Consider the following 17,015-nt stretch of genomic DNA (forward strand, 5'->3'; position numbering starts at 1 on the left):
TTTGAAAAGCTGCAAAAGGATTTCGAACCAGGGAGCTGCCCGGGATCATCAGCATCAGTTTTAAGGATAACGGATGGAAGCAAGGAAAAATCCCAGAAGTGACAAGCAAAGAACATGACAGGAAAAGCAGCAGCTGCAACGTAGGATTCTTTTCCAGCTGCAGCAAGCAATGCCAAGCAGGTCACCGGCACATCTTCTACTGCGAGGTGAGCTGAGTTAGGCAAAGCATTGGGATTTTAAGTACTTTGTTCTCTTAACCCTCAGCTGCCTGTGACAGGCAGGCTGACAGGGCACAGAGCCTGTTCAGAAACGTGAATCTCAGCCGTCTCCCACCCCAGGACTCTTAACACAAGGTGGGGTATAAACCCTCCCAGCGCGCAGCCCCCAGCTCCCTCACCAGCTTCCTCCTGGAGCTCAGATCTCCCAGGGGGGATGTGGGAGGTGAATTGCCCTTTTGGACAGCAGGCTGCCCACGGGCCAGCAGCGTGCCCTCGTGGCCAAGGGGCCAGCGGGACCCTGGGGTGTGTGAGGAGGAGTGTGACCAGCAGATCAAGGAGTTATCCTCCCTCTCTGCTCTGCCCTGGTGAGGCCATGTCTGCAGCGCTGTGTCCAGTGCTGGGCTCCCCAGTTCCAGAGGCAGGGAGCTACTGGAGAGGGGCCAGCAGAGGGCTACAAAGATGATGGGGGCAGGAGAATCTGCCCTATGAGGTGGACCTGTTCACCCTGGAGAAGAGAAGGCTGAGGGGACCTTATCAATGTCTACAAATACCTTAAGGGTGAGTGCCAGGAGGACGGGGCCAGGCTCCTGCCAGGGGTGCCCAGCGGCAGGACAAGGGGCAGCGGGCACAGGCTGCACCACAGGCAGCTCCTGCGGAACCTGGGGACAAACTTCTTTCCCCGGAGAGGCTGTGGTGTCTCCTTCTCTGGAGCCATCCCAACCCGCCGGGACGTGGCTCTGTGCAGCCTGCCCTGGGAGAGCTGCTTCAGCAGGGGGGTGGGCTGGGGGGGCTCCAGGGGGCCCTTCCAGCCCCGGCCAGGCTGCAATTCAGCATGTCACCACCTTCCCATTCAAGGTATTCAGCTTTGAGGAAAGCCAGCAAGATCTCATTTATTATAAATTTTTTTTCAGATGAGAAAGTTAACGTTCAAAGTTTATCCTTTCAGTTTCCAAAGAGGATTAACAGCATGTTTTAAGAAAGTTTTAAAAAAATCAAGTTAAAATTCCACATAAGGCACCTCCATTTCAGTATTTTTTTTGACACAGATACAGTGGCACGCAAGACTAGCTTGCACAGAGCAAGCCCAGCTGTGCAAAGCATGGATTTCTGCTAAAGAGCTGAGAGCTTCCAGGACACACGGCTGTTCCCAGGCTGCGTGCCCAGCCTCAGGAGCACCAGTTTCACCAAGAAGTTTGTGAGCAAGATGAGCTACAGCGATCACCACAGCATTGCTGCAGCGAGCAGCTGGCCTTTCCCTGACATCCCAGGGCTACTGTGAGGTTCAATAGCTGGGTCTTAGGGGACACCAAAGGCTGCAGCAGCAAAGCAGTTTTAGGACTGGTACTGCTGTGCCGTGGAGCCACACATTCTGCTTTAGGTGGGCAATTTGTCGGGCTCAGCCATCAGGTTCAATGCTAGCTGAGGAAGTTCCTTTTACTTCAAGACTTAATTTCCTGCCTTTCCTGGCAGAAGGTGCCTCTGCTGCTAGAGAAGTGGCCAAAAAATCAAACTCACAGCAGCAAAGGCAGGTTCAGAGCAGCCTCTCAGGATCGTTACCGTGATTCCTTACAGCCGGGCTCTTTCTGGACGTAATTCATGCTAGTAACACACAGCCTCGGAGGAAGCAGCTGTTGAGAATCCTGGTAACAACTTTGCAGCCTGGTACTTCTAGGATCACCCAAGACAGCCTATTTCTGTGTTACCCTCAGTTACCAGAAGTTCTCCCTACTTCAAAACTCCTCTAGAACTAAAGCAGCAGCTAAATTCAAACTACTATGAAATAAAGCAATCTAGATTAAGTAAACAAGGTGAATGTGATATTTACGTACAATAAGCATTTTCCCCTTGAACTGTCTTCAAGAGGCTTCCCACAGCGGAACACAGGAGTTCAGCAAGGTGGGAACACCCAGCTGTAATGAACTATTTCCCATTTTACTTCACCACAACACATTATGCTACAAAAACACAGAATCAAAGCTGCAGCTGAGAAAAATAATTAACACACACCCACACATACCCCAACAGCAGGCTGCCCCTTAGCAGAAACAAGGTTTAAGTACAAATCAGATGATGCAACTGCAGCAGTATTAGCTTCATTTGACTGTATTTAAATAAAATAAAGCATTAAAAAAAAAAAACCAAAAACAACAAACAGGCACTAAAATACCCTGAACCGGTGACACCGCGTATCAGCCTCTCCCCCCACCCCGGGCAGGCTGTTGGGCCATCTGTGAAGGTCACAGAACACAAGAAGCCATTTCCACCAAGCAGTGTCACAAGAATATTCAGAAGAGTCAGGTCCCAGCCAGCGTCCAGGTTGTTCAGATCAAGCCTGCAGCCACAAGTCCCATGGTGCTCCCAATAAAACAGACAAGGAGAGAACTGGTACCCCATAACCACAATCAAGGAACAGGCACATCTCCCTCCCGCTGCAGCCTCCCCCTGCTACGACAGGCAGTCTTTGCTTTTGCACTTCAGCCCTTAGAGTTTCTTCAGGCGACTGTACAGTTCCCTTTTGCTCTTCTCACCAGCCCAGGTTCGGCTTTTGGTGCGGAACCTTTTCAAGTCTTCTTTAAAGTCCTCATGGTGCATGGGGCGATAGCTCTGCGGCTCACAGAAACTCTGGGGGGGGGGGGTGTGAAGAAAAAAAAAAAAAGAGAAGCTGGTTTCACTTCAGTGTGTGACAGGAGTGATGATCTCATTGAGACTCACCAACAGAGCCTGGTACCAACCATTCAAACAACTACCGCCAGAATAAACAGAAACGGAGCCATTGCAGGAAGCCAAGCAACGTTCAAGGTTACAGCTACTCCAGAAGCGATAGCTGTTCAACAAAAGACTTCAGCCCTGTGTACAGAGCTCTTACCCCAAATTTCCTGGCAGACATCAACAGACAAACAACATCTGTCTAGTATTCACCTTGGAATAGCACAGATTTGAAGAATCTATCTGGGAACCGGCCAGCCCCTGGCTCACAGACCAGAGCACTCGAGGCTGCCGTCAGCCGTTCCATGCTGCCACCTTGAGGCCCTGGCTCCTTCCACCTCGGGAGAAGACACCCACTGGGCCGAAACAAAATCCAGGCGCCCACCATCACAGGAGAGCCAGCAGATCGCAGGGAGAGCCAAAAAACAGGACAGCACTCACTGCCACAGGCACCGACATCCCCCACAGCAGCCCAAACGCTGGAAGACTCAAACTACCCCTGGGAAAGAGCACTCAGCCCCACGCAGGCAGCCCCAGAAAGGCCAAATACCTCACACCTCTCTGGAAACGCATCAGCTCACACAACAGGAAGGTAGTCTAAGAGATGCTCTTAAGATTTAGACTAAATCTAAATCGCTAAAGTGACAGTCAGGCCACAGTCTAGCTTGTGTCAGAAGAGCAGGACGAACTAGCTGAAGAAAAGAGTACAGCCGCTGAAGTGCCAGAGCGGCAGGAGCGGCAGGAGCTGAGCAATACAAGAAACGCCATCCTTAGTGCTGGCAGGAGAGCTGCTGGGCATTTTTTAGTTCCCTTTCCTCAATTAGAGGCTGAAAACTCAAACCTCAAGTTCTTTGATTTTGCTATTTTAGTATAGTATCAGACTTCAGGGTTCCGTTCTTTATACGGCCATTTCTGTCAAGCCTGTCTTCTCTCCTAGCCCTTGCAGGCCAAGCACTCTTAAGAAATTCCTTCTACAAATGACATTTTGAACTCCTAGTTGTTAGAAAAGGGCAGAAACCAGTTTTATATTTTACTCTTGAGACAAGTGGAAAAACCTTTCAGCTATGGCAGCCAGACAGCTCTGAGGTATAGAACAGGCTCAGCCTCACTGCCGAGCTTCCCCTGCTCTCTCTGTACAGACCACTGTGGAACGGAGCAGGAAAAGCTACCCCAGCAACACCACCCTACTCCAAAGAGAAGGATCAACTACGAATACATGGGTATTATTTATCTATCATTTCTTCTCCTGCGAGTGTGAAAGAGATGAGTTTCAGAGAACGTTACTTACACGGCACCTTAAGAAGAACTCCTTGTAACCCCCCTTCAGGACATACAGCTCTGGGTAATGGAGGTTGGGGTATTCGTTAGCCAGCCTGTCCCGCTCTCTCACAAACCGGCACCTGCAGCAGGAAAAAACCCTGCACTACATCTTGTGTTCAATAAATAATACATGAAAACAGCTGTCGCCCAAAACTGTGATCTGACAAATGGGAAGAAGTAAGGAACAGGCTGACAGGCCACACTGGCCCCAAAACTGTGGCTAGCTGGTTTTTCTTTTCCATCGCCACACATTCCAGTGTGCCAGCCCAACTTTAACGTGGCCATTCACATCGTGGGCTGTCACAACCCTGCCAGAGGTGACAACCAACTTCTACTCATGATAAACCGTGCATTAAGCAGCATGCCGTCACAGTAATCGGTGCCACCCTGAAAGCTTTGCTCTCAGCTGGCTCAGCAGTAAGTCCTTATCTAGGGGAGTATGGAATAACTCACATTCGAGGACCTCGCTCTGAAGAAAACTCGCAGTGGAACACTACTATCACTCGTTTGTTCTCAGATGGCTGGATTGGCTTCTTAAGCAAGTAGTCTTCCACATCCTCTTCCATATGCAGGTTGACAGCACCCTGTAAAGGTAGAGGCACGCCCCAGCACACGCAGTGAGCAGACAACAGGTACAAACCCACTCTACTTCCTTGCAAGCCATCCCCTTGCCTTAGTTTCCCAGAGGAGCGCCGGCAAGCCCCTCCAGCCAGCAGGAACACAGCTGCAAACCCAGAACATTACAGTCCGACACTGACTCTGAGTGACCTGGACCTGTTTCAGGTTGCCATTTCCACAGCTGTAGGTTGTGGCTTGTTGGGTTTCCCTTCCCATCTCATTGCATTCAAGAGGGCTGGCCAGCTTGCTCCAGCAGCAAACCAAGATCAGTTAGGATTTGCATCAACTTTTTTTCTTTGAAGTCTGTGGTTTAAATGTTTAATATTCTAATTCTAGCTTCCCTAGATATCGGGATGCTGCATACCAAGTGTCTTACATTCACCTCTGGAACCATCTTCCCAATCGCCACACAGGCCACCTCCTCTGATTAAGAAAAGCAGAACATTCCCTCCTTTGAAGGAAGAATCACTTTATGAACCAGGTGTGAGCCCAGTGTCCCAAGATTCATGCAGCACATAGGTGTAACAGACTGCAGACCCCAGTGGGGCTCTTGGGCATCTCAGCTGTAACATATCCACGTGGCCTTGGATACTTGCCAGTGGTGCCAAGTGACCCCAGTTTGCAACTTCAGACAACTCTACGTTGCTCTTACAGGGTCAACATACCTTGATGTGTCCTCCTTCATACTCATAGGGGTATCTACAATCAATTATCACACATTCCTTGATGAAGCTTGCAAACTTCCCAGTCAGCACAGACACAATCTGAAAAAACAACCCACCAAAAGAGTTCAGTTGTTGCAGGATGGTTTTGCACAGCTCCCTCCCTGCTCCCAGTAGAGTTTTTCTTACTGTCCCTGGAGCACATACCATTTCCGAGTCGATGTATTTTAAATCTTGATGTTTCCCATCGACAGTGTGGAATAAATAGCCCTTTAAAACAGACAGCATTTAGTTGAGGAAATTCCAAATGAGTCACATAGAGGCAAAAGCACAGTGTCCAGCAGTTAGTTTTGTAGCACAGAGACTTTGTTGACAAGAATCTCTTCAGCAAAGCTCAAGAGCTAAAACCAAGAATTCTAAAATTCAGGGACAGAATTTCAATTTTGTCTCCTATGCTGAAGGGATTTTGTAAATCTTTTTGAATAACCACAAATGAATCGCTTTGTGTCTAAAATAAACCAAAAAAAGAGCACCCTTCTCAGCCTCAGCCTTTCCTGGTAATTTATGTACAGATAAGAAGGAAAGTGCCTTATTTGGGCTGGTTTGAGACATATCTACCAAGAAAGGTCATTAAAACACTTTAGTTAATACTTCAGCATTAAATCATTTGGATTACCTTTGAGAAGTCACCAATAAGGTCTCTCTGGTCATCATCCAAAATGTTTTCGATCTCTGCTGTGGAGGATTCCACCTTTACCATTTTCAGACTCTAGGGGAACACAGGTTAGAGGCCAATGCTGAGCACTGACAGCTGAAAGATCTTTTTCCCCCCCCATAACGTAACAGAAAACTCAGAGTTTACGCTGAAGCCCTGAACTACAACTCCCCAGCTTCCCCTTTAGATTAAGGCATAATTCAGGGTCAGGAGTATGCAACTACTGCACCAGCTTCTCTAAGTCTCCTGCGCTATGCGGAGAACGCAGTTTTGCTAGGCCGGCAATTCACCTGAAAAAAGCACTCTCACTACCCTTCTTAAACTAGACACCTATACTAGATCCTCTCCCAATCATTTCTCCATTACAAAATTGGATGCCAAGCCACCAACCGTTGAGTCCTCAGAAGGTGTTTCAGGCAAGCTTTTCCTCTTCTTGCTTTTCCCTGGAGAATTCTCTTCCTGGGATCTTTCCATCCTTTTCTGGGTGTTTCTTCCTCCACCATTATGGAGAGATGAAGAGCCAAACAACCGGCATCGTTTCAGCTGTGAGGAAGGAGAGAAGCTAAGGGTTGTCTAGCAAAGATTTAGCTTAGAAACTAAGCAAGCCTTAGACTTTTAGACTATTACAAATTTTGCCTTAGATCAGACACCACCACTGCACAGTGACAGCAGAATGTTAATAGGGTCATCTAAATTCAGGACCTACATTTCCAGTAACACTTGTTTCTTGCTGTATAGACCCGGGTGAGCTTGGAGCACCATAAGCAATATGAAGTTTTAGCAGAGTGCTTTATACCAATTAGCAGACAATCTATCAGCAGATTAAGAGCTTTTTGCTGGAGTCTAAACTCCCTTTGCAGTCTATTATCAGATCGAACTACAGGCATTCCAGGTAAATCTGTGCAGAATGTGTTCAAGATATGTCAACAAGTGTCTGATAAGGGAAATCAAAATCTTCTTGAAGTTATGGTTTTGTAAAAAGAAAGTTGATGCCCAGACATGCACACAGTGAGCATTGTTCCACACTGACAGTATTTCAGGTAAACACACTTTTAAGATAACAGAATACTGAAAGAGGTTTATGCCATATCTTGATTTGTTGTTATTAGGGACACAGGATCAGAAACAGCATGATCATTTGTCCCAGCAGTGAAAACGGCTGTTAGAACAAAGTCCCTGTCTCTGTCCTGTGTGCTCTCACAGAACACTCACCCAATTGTCTGTCCCACTCATGACCAGCGGTGCAGTCCAGAGGCTCGCCACATCAGAAGGCATCTCCTCATCATTCTGAGAAAAAGAAAGTTGATTCTCATCAATTTTACCACAGGCAGAGACTGTAAATACAGCTTCTGCACAGCGTGGGCCAGTATTCCAGTTGAGTTCAGCTGTCAGAGCAATTTTATGAGTTTAACTCAATTACTATTCCAATACTCAATGAAATAATGGAACCGAGTTGAGACATGTCAGAGAAGGTAAGCTACATCATTTCATTGATTGATTAACAATGGTCTTCCTCCAAAGCTTTAAGCATTTCAAATTCAGTTAGAAACAATCTTTATTTAAGCACCTCAAAAGAAAATATTGCCTCTAGCTCTCTCAGCAAGTATCTAAAGAAAAATGCTCACTGCTCAAATAATTCTCTCCAGTAATGCAATTCCCATCTGCCAATAGGAACAGCAGCAATTCTTTAACATGCACCACATAAATCCCACTGTCGGCACCAGGAACAAGCACATGTAAGATAGAGACACTGAAATGTAAAAGCTGAAAAAGATGATGATAACTCATCTTCTAGGATTCCCTAGTACCTTGCTTTTTGCAGTTTGACTTACCACACTGACTTCTGCTAGAACATATGTGCATTACCGACAGATATTGTTGGCAGACTTAATATTAGAGCTGATTTTGAAGTGTTTATCTTATTTTCTTTGTACATACCTTCAAGTCTTGCACATCTAACAGCTCTAGGAATCCATCGTCATCTTCACTTTCAGAGGAAGTCAGAGAAGACTGCTGCAGGAAAGCTGGCTGGTAGGTCTCCTGTTCACCCGCAGGTATTGTGCCCATGGGAAACTGAGACAAGAGAGTTAGTTTTAATAACATCCCTTCCCTTTGCTGCGGGATGCTGTAACCACAGAGGTGATGCCATGCCTCCACACTACAGATCAAGAGTACTCAGCAAGATGAAAGACTACCTGACTGAAGGAGTGGAGACGAGAATCAGCCCCCCAGCTCTGTTTCTGTGCAAGGTCCCATCGTGTTTTTTCAGCTGCTTTTTCCAAGCAATAGAATATGAAAACGGTAATATTTTCTTCCTGGATGTCATATCTGGACATAAGATCCAACTGCACCTACACATTCTTCACTGTTTCGAATGCATCTATAAGTATCTACTCTGTAATTGTTTTCACTATCAATAAATTTCTTTATTTCACATCAATGCCCACACCCCCTTGACTTACTGCAGCATAACCTCAGCTCTGTATCAATTGATCTTTCATGTTTTCTATGTGGCACATAAACAGTGGTGACTAACAGCTGATGCAATTTTTCTTCCTCCCAGGCAGCAGGTATGCAGAAGATGAGTTGAGAATTAGTTGTAAACACCGCAGTACTTACTATCTGAGCTGCAGATGAATTCTGCCTTGGTCCAGGAACAGCTTTTCCATCAGGGGAATGGACATGCACATAACAACAAGAAGCTGGTTTGGTTGGCTTCTTAAACTCGAACAATTCCTGAATTAAAAAGGAATAAATCAATCATTTTACCAAAGTTACAAACTGTGTAAGTTGCTAGGATTGTTTTATCTTTTTAGGGTTTTTTTTAAAAACTACCTGACCTTCTGGATTTAAGTTTTCTGCTGCCAACAGGAATAGTCTGATGCCAAATGTTTTCAAATTTATCAAGAGGACACAATCAAGCTTTTATCTTCTTGGTATTCCCTATAGGCTTAAGGCTTTTCTATTTCTTTTGTCAGACAACTGCTCTGCAAAAGAAGTAATTATTAAAGGCAGCAAATGCTGTCTACTGACACCTGCTCTTCTGTAGAGACCTGTGGCAGCCCTACCGATGGGATTTCCAGCAGCATTTGTGCCCTGAGGAGCCAGGGCTCCCCGTGCCAGCAGCAGGAAGAAGAGATGAGGTGGTCTCTCTGAACAGCTTTCTGCAGGCACCCCTCACAGCTAGCTAAAGCTAATGGCATGAATACATTTTCCTTTGCTCAATCTAAAAGGAGTTAGGTTCAGCAGTGCGAAGGCAGAGCTGCACAAAGCCTTCTAAATTTTTTTTAACCTATAATCAGTTTGCAGTTGCTATCATCAGTGCCGTGGCACTTCACTGCAAGTTCCCCTAAGATAAGCTACGCAAAACTGCTACGTCTGACCTGCAGCCTGGCAAAGAATAACAGAAGCCTTTCCCACCACATCCTCTGTTGAAAGGGTGTGCTAATTCAGCTGCCTGGGTACTGGCCTCTTACACCGGATCATCGCAGGCGACAGAAAGAAAGCAACACTTACATTCTCCTTATTTTCATCTTGTTCCAATAGTTGAAAAGCATCACTGTCCAGAGAATCAAAAAGGTTTCTCTTCAGAGCAGGACTGGATCCCAGGAGGCTTTGCTACAACATTCATACAGAGGTGCCAGCTCAGTATTGTGCAATATAGTCTTTGCTCAACATTTTAAGCAAAATAGGTTTTAATGAAGACCGTAAGGTCTCCGACTACAAATTTGTGCAAACTACATGCAGCAGCCTTTTATAGTGACATCTCAGTACGGGTACCAAAGTGCTTCAACTGCATTAATGACAGACCCACGTTGCTGAAACTTCATGCTACCCTAAATGAGATTTTGAGTTTACAAGCTGCAATTCTGACAGTTTTCATTGAGTACCACATCAGTTATTCTTGAAACCAGCAAATTAACAAGTTATGGAACGCATCTATCTAAAACACTTAACATGCTGAATCCTTTAACATATAATACCAGTACCACCCTCACTTACCGGCAGTGAATGTATTCTTCTGAAAGGCATCCGAATGCTACAATAAAGAATAACCAAGATTTATTTCAACATTTTGTTTCAAAAAGACAGCAACATCAGTAGAACTTACTTTCCCCCCCTTCCCAATAAAAGCCCATAAGCTACAAAGGTCACTGCCAAACAAGTTAAAATAGATGTACACTTACTTCAGCCTGCTGGATTCATTAATAGCTTTCTCAAACCTAAAAGCAAGTGAGATGCCCCAGGTTAGCACCAAAAGGTAGTACACTGAAAATCAACCTTGTATTTAAGTCACTGTTATGCCAAGCCAGAGGTCCTCAAACTACGGCCTGCGAGCCGGATACGGCCCCCCAGGGTCCCCAATCCGGCCCCTGGTATTTACAGAACCCCCCGACCCCGTCGGGGGGTTGGGGGCCAGGGGGGGTGGGGGGTGTGTGGAAACCAAGCAGCCGCAGATGACTTCCTGCCACTTCATCCACGTGCCGGCCCCTGTTTAAAAAGTTTGAGGACCCCTGTGCTAAGCAGAAGCCATCATGCTTCTTGATGACACTTTGCCTTTCTCAAAAGCTATTTAGAGCCAGCTTATCCCATCCCAGACTCTGAAACTCTAGCTAGACTCTTTCTGCCCCTCCTTTCCTTAAACTCTTTCCAGGCTTGTTTAGACAAGAAGCTGAGTTGAAGGAAAAAAAGCTCAGTAAACCAGGGACCAAGGGCACTTGTCCCCCTTCCCTGAAGACAGAAGATTAGGAAAAAAAATATATATAATTGAGAGTGGCAAATTCAAAGCTCAGAGCAACTGCTTGCTATCATTTAAGGCATGTAGAAGCATAAATTATAGTTTAAACATTGGGTGAAAACTGCAACGTACATGCAATTTGGTACAGCCTCAGACTCCTGGTAAGGTGCCAATGTCGTGCTCTAACAGCCTGGTTGGTACAACACACTTAACTCACACCCAAGGCTGGTTAAGTAAGTACTCTGGGACGCAAGACAGACAGCCTAGCATCTCAAGCTGCAGAACGCTACAGCACACACTTCTAGAGGTTTAAGAGAGAAGAGCCCACTGCACACATGCCAGCAAGGGGAAAGCCACATCAAGCCTCTCATTAAGCTACATCTGTTAACGGTGCAACATGAAATGCCACAGGTCAGGCTTAGCATAGGGTTACATACGTTTCCTCCGTAATATCATTCAAGGCTGCAGGACCGGGCGAATCCAAAGCACAACCTGGAGAGGAGACACAGACACAGCATTTTCTACCGAGTAATATCTAGGAAACACGAAGTGTCAGACACTGCTACAGATTTCCCCAGAAAGGCCCTGAGCTCAGACAGAAAACTAATGTATAAAGCCCTGCCTGCAGCCTCACCTCAGTGTAGAAGTAACAGTTACAGATATGCCATACCATTGGCTTTGGCCATAGAACAGCCAAGCGTCACTGCTTGGGGAAATACAGGAGTAATTAAAACCAGTACCCCTAGCCCTGCCTAGAATGTCATATAGAACAGAGTCCTGCCACATTTCCTGGAATACTCTTCTTGGCTTATTCTCTCACACACGCATCTTAATAAACAACTTAGTCCTTTAGGGGTTTTTAAGCCATGTTTTTAGTTACACCCCTTCACAGGAAGAAATTTTGGGCTCATTCCATAACAAGTAGTCAGAAGGCCCTTCTTAATGCGTGCTAGTGCACCTGATGCACTTCATAAGCACAAACTGAGAGAAACATTATAGCTACATCACATTTAAGTACTGTCAAATATGAAGCTTATTTAAAACACAGATTCCCCGAGGCACTTTTGTATTATGGAAGTATTCACAAGCCCTAGCAACAGGACAACGGTTACCAGAATACTCTCCATACCATCACGGGAAAACTTGTTGCTACCTCAGTGACTGGGATCTAAACAAACAAGTACAAAGAACTTATGTGACAAACATTGACAGGTAGTGGTCTCAGCACAGCAAAGACCTTAATTATGAGTGTTTTCTGAGCACTTAAGACCTGGTTCGGAGACAGAAAAAGAAAAAAGCCAAAAAGAAAGCGAAGATTTAGCAAGCTTGGTTATTCTATCCCACTCTGTGGTTTGTGAGCTATACTTGTATTTTAGCAGTTTATAAAGCTCCTTTGAAGGCTGGAAGTACCACACAGTCAGACTAGTGTGTGAATTCAGATGGAGACACTGATTTCCATCACTGGGCTGGACTAATGAATTATCAGAAACTTCCCTGGTTCTACAAGGTATACAGCAACAACCTATTCCATTTTCATTGATAAAGAATCTCATCTGAAGAAAAAAAAAATACTTCTAGGCAAGGATCAGTATTAAGATGCAACTCCCCAGGTTTCAGATAAAGAATCAGCTCATGTTAACAAAAAGCTACAAAAAAAACAAACCCCAAACCACAAGACAAACCCTGCTCAGTGGCCTCGATTCAAGCAGGCATGCAGAGCAGGTTCACGCAGTTTGGGTTCAAAGAGAGAAAACAGAGGGTGATGACTTGCTTTCATCAAAGTTATCACCCTCCAAAGGGCAGAAACTCAAATTGGTCCTATTCAGAGCTGAATGCAGATATGCAATGGATCCTAACAATGAAGGATGAAAGGCTATCTCCCCATTTTCCAGATCACAGCCCCAGTGCGCAACTATAAACACTCACAGGCCAATACCTGCAAGACACCACAGACTACAGAATGGTGGGAATCCAATTCACTGGTGAAGTCTATCTTGGGCTATCTTTAGCAGCCATCATCCTCAGCCATCTCCACGGCAAGAAGGGCTGATACACTCATGATAAGGTGTTGACCTACTACCATGTACAGAGCAGAACATCAAGGCAATCAGAAAACGGCAGTGATAAACATCATGCTGGAGTACAAAGCATGACAGGTCAGCAACCACATAGTGTAGTAAGTCATAAAAAGAAAGCTAAGAAAAAAAGGAAAAAGTCATCTCTGTTGAGTTCCCCTGGGGGGAGGGGGCGGCACAGAACCAGTTTTTCCTCCACGTTGGCTCTACTGCTAACATATTCCAAGACAATTAAAGCAAAAAAACCCCTCCCACAACCCAAACCATGAACTGCAGAAGCTTGCTGAGTGATGGTTTGCCTGCCTCCCTCTTTTCAAAAGTGTAGGAATGACAACTGGCTGCACAGATTGCAAACTATCCAAACCCTGGAAGCTGCTTGCAATGAAAGTCATCTAAAGATACAATGCTTTTCATTTCTTACTTGTTAATTGAGAAAACTGTACCTGAGTCTGCTGATTCTGATGATGCTGTTCTTTGTAGACCATTGGTATTCTTGTTTCCCAGATCTTGCTCAGCATTTTCATGCTTACTGTAAAGGAAGTTAGGTATTTGTTTTAAATGCTCATTGAAGCAAGAAATACACAATATAGCTGCACCTGAATGAAGATACACAGCACAGATAATCATAACCCAAAACCTTTATCATTGGCCAAGTGAAAGGATTCCAGCTTGGCAATCAGACCACAGCTCCTTGAGCTCTGTGGGCTGTTCAGTATGGGGACAATGCCAACACCACATTGCCACCCTTACAAAAAGGCTCAGATCTAACACCTACAGGGACTTAAGCTTCAGGGTTTGGTTTGCGTTTTTAAAACAGCACATGCAGTGCTGTTAATATTATAAGTCAGGCTTCCAAAACAGAGCCAAGGAGAGTGTCATTTAAGATGGTAATTGTCCTGGTTGCCTTTCCAGTCAGACACACTCATTTGATGTGTGGGCAGGGGTCACAGCAGCTTCAATACAGACAGACATGCCTATCATACGTAGCCTCACTCTGTATTACCCTAAATAAGGGAAAGGCTACTTGAGTGTGGCTCCTCCATCACATGGCTTAAAAAATGCACCAGGGCACAAGCTAGGGCTACAAACTCAAAGGACAGAATAATGGACTGGTACAAAACCTGTACAGGAATTTCAGGAACCTGAAGGAGGGAAGGCTCATAAAGAAAGCAAATGATTACAGAAATGACAATAATATAAAAGCAGCAAACAAAAAACAAATACTAGGAGAGCCATTGAGCCCAGAGTGGGTCAGGTCAAAACAGGAGCCATACAAGTAGAGAGGCTACTGTAGGAGTAATGAGATTAAAGGAGAAAGGAGTGGCAGAGCCCACAGACCGCAGCACTTCCCATGTGTGAAACAGTGAAGGGGGGGGGGGGGTGCGCAGGAACGAGGAGAGGGTGTGCAGCAGGCTGAAAGAAGTCAGGTCACAGGAGACAGGCAAAAGGTGGCAGTGAGGAGCAAAAACTGAGCTTAGCTGATGCAGCTAGGCAGGAAGTACCCGCATTAATCTGCGGGAGAGGGAAAAACACCCAACCCTGGGGTCAGGCGCAGGGAAGGGCTCAGGAGCGAGGTGGCTGTCCAGAGCAGAACTAGGGGAAGATGGTGGTGGGATAGGGCTGGGGGAAGATGGCCTGCAGTGCAGGAGCCATGGCTACATGCAGGCAGGGAGGAAGGCCAAGTCTCGGGGCTCCCTTGGGAGAAGGGGCTATTTAGAGAGGAAGGCCCCAAGCAGGAGGGGGAAAAGAGCTCTGCAGCGGTGGGGGCACCGGGAGGCGGGGGCTGAGGGAGGCCACCCATGGAGAGGCCTCGGGTCTGCAAGGGGGGAGCGGAGGGGCAGGGCATGGGATGAACACCTCGAGGTCTCATCTTGTGGGGGTGGGGGGGAAACAGCTCCTCGAGGCTTTGCTTTTTTGGGGGGAGGGTTAGGAGAAAAGGTCATCGAGGCCTTAATTTTAAGGGGGGAGGGGTTGGAAGGAGAGAATGCAGGATGAGGTCGTCAAGGCCTCACTTCTGGAGGGAGGAGGTGAAGAGATCCTCAAGGCCTTGGTTTGGCTGGGGTGGCGAGAAGATATCCACGAGGCCTCACTTTTTTTGCTGGGGGTGGTGGTAGATGCAGTCCCCGAGGCCTTGTTCTGGGGTCTGGGGCCAGGGAAGGAGAAAAGCTCCTCGAGGCCTTGCAGCTAAGGGAGGGGGCAGCAGAGGTAGCAGAACACCGGGGGGGTGGGGGGTGTTTTTTCTTTGGGGGGGGTGTGTGTGGGGTGTGTGTAAGGAGAAAAGTTCCACAAGGCCACACCGCAGGGATAGAACTCAAGGCTTTGGGTTTTTTTGGAATGGGGGGAGAAGAGCCGCCCCCAGCCTCGCTTCGGGGCCGGGGAAAAAAGGCCCCGGAAGCCTGGTATGGCGCGGGGGAAGTGGGGCTCCCTCAGGCCACCCTTCGAGTCAAGAAAGGAAGAAGCGGGGGAATAGGCTCTCGGACCTTGGGAGTTGTTGTTTGGTTGTTTTTTTTTAATGGAAGGGGCATGGTAGAAGCCCTCAGTCAAGAGGAAGGGGGGAGCCCCGGGGAGAGCGCACAGCAGCAGAGCCCCCCCTGCTTTGACTGACCCTTGTGCCAGCTGCTCCACGGTGAGGCGGCGATCTAAGACCGGCAAGAGATCGGTGGGAAAGAGAGACTTGACCACGGCGGGTGAAGTGACGGGGACCGGCGAGAGAAGCAGGCGGCGGCGACGGCGGCGGTAAGAACCGCCCGGTGCTGGATCCATAGCGCCGAGCTGAACCTGTCCGTCCTCCTGTCAGCGCGGCCCACACCGCTTTGACCCCCGCCGCTACCCGTCGCCCGCTCCGAAGCTGGCGCCAAACCTCCTCTCAACCAATCAAAACTCTCCCTCTGCGTGACGAAAGCAGGTGTTTTTACTCAAATCGTCCCACCTACAGCGATCGTTTTGACCAGTAAACCGACGGTGAGTGCCCCCCTGCCCGCCTCCAACTGTTGATTGACGTCACTCCGAGCCAATGGGAAAGCCAGCCGGGGGAGGGGCGGGCTCAAGCAGCGCGAAAGTCTGGCAACGGGTGGACTATATTTCCCAGCAGGCAACGCGGGAGGCGGCGTCCCGCCTTGCCTGCTGGGAAATATAGTCCACCGCGCCTGAGGAGAGATCCAGCTTTGGCGCCACATCTCCTCCCGCCCCCAGGCCTGAGGGGAAGCGGCTGTAACTGGGAAAGATGAGGGGGGAAAAGGGCCTCCATGAGCGGAGGAAGCTTTTCCGCATAATTTCTCCTCAAGTGAGGCGCTTGTCAGCGGCATCAGCTGCTTTGGTGAGACATTTGGTAGCGTGAAGGAGAGCCAGCTTACATCCCTGCAGCACTGACACAGGAGTGTTGTGAAATTGCAATGGGAATTGAGAGACGAACATGCACCACATGCTCGCATAGGCATGTGAGGTACCAAAAGCAAGCACACTCAGGCTGCTCCAAACAATCTTGCACCTGTCCTCTACCTTCAGGAGACTGTGATATATACCCAGGTGCTGCTATTTGCCTTTAAAAAGGCACCCAGCTTTTCAAAGGACTCTTTGCCCTGCCTTACCTTTTCCCTGCCCTGTCCTCTGCCCATGGTCACAGAGGAGGATAGATGTGCTGTGAAAAGGAGGAGACTCCTTGTGTGGGTCATCCCTCAGGCCTGGCTGTTTGTGGACTCTGCAAGTGTAGGAAGAGTGGTCCCAGCTCCAAAATACATGGTCCTATTTTACAGCTGGAGAAATGGGATGCTCAGGACATGCAGCGTGGGTTGGCAGATCTCTGCTGTCAAAGCCAAGTCCCTGGCAGATGTGCTCTGCCGGATCTCCCTGTGATGGTTTCAGAGGCCACAGTCTCCAGCTGCAGGGCTGATCCTGTTGGGTTCAGTGTTCCCAGCCTGATGCAGACACATCAGGGGATCCCACACCTCCAGGACATGACCCATG

At 47.5% G+C, this 17,015-nt stretch overlaps 1 protein-coding gene across 1 annotated transcript; it reads right to left on the bottom strand.

Moving 5' to 3' along the window:
• Positions 1-2,305: 2,305 nt before the first annotated feature.
• On the bottom strand, positions 2,306-16,114 carry CDC25A (cell division cycle 25A). The gene is made up of 16 exons (XM_040591527.1): positions 15,658-16,114; positions 13,496-13,581; positions 11,415-11,469; positions 10,427-10,462; positions 10,242-10,278; positions 9,756-9,857; positions 8,859-8,975; positions 8,178-8,312; positions 7,452-7,526; positions 6,630-6,782; positions 6,201-6,293; positions 5,732-5,794; positions 5,528-5,626; positions 4,698-4,828; positions 4,213-4,324; positions 2,306-2,840 (listed from the first exon to the last, which is right to left on the bottom strand). Exons 1-16 carry the CDS (start codon positions 15,813-15,815, stop codon positions 2,700-2,702), a joined length of 1,593 nt encoding a protein of 530 aa, XP_040447461.1. The 5' UTR covers positions 15,816-16,114; the 3' UTR covers positions 2,306-2,699.
• Positions 16,115-17,015: the final 901 nt, after the last annotated feature.

The sequence above is a fragment of the Falco naumanni genome, chromosome 4, assembly GCF_017639655.2.
Source record: "Falco naumanni isolate bFalNau1 chromosome 4, bFalNau1.pat, whole genome shotgun sequence".
Classification (NCBI taxonomy): Eukaryota; Metazoa; Chordata; class Aves; order Falconiformes; family Falconidae; genus Falco; species Falco naumanni.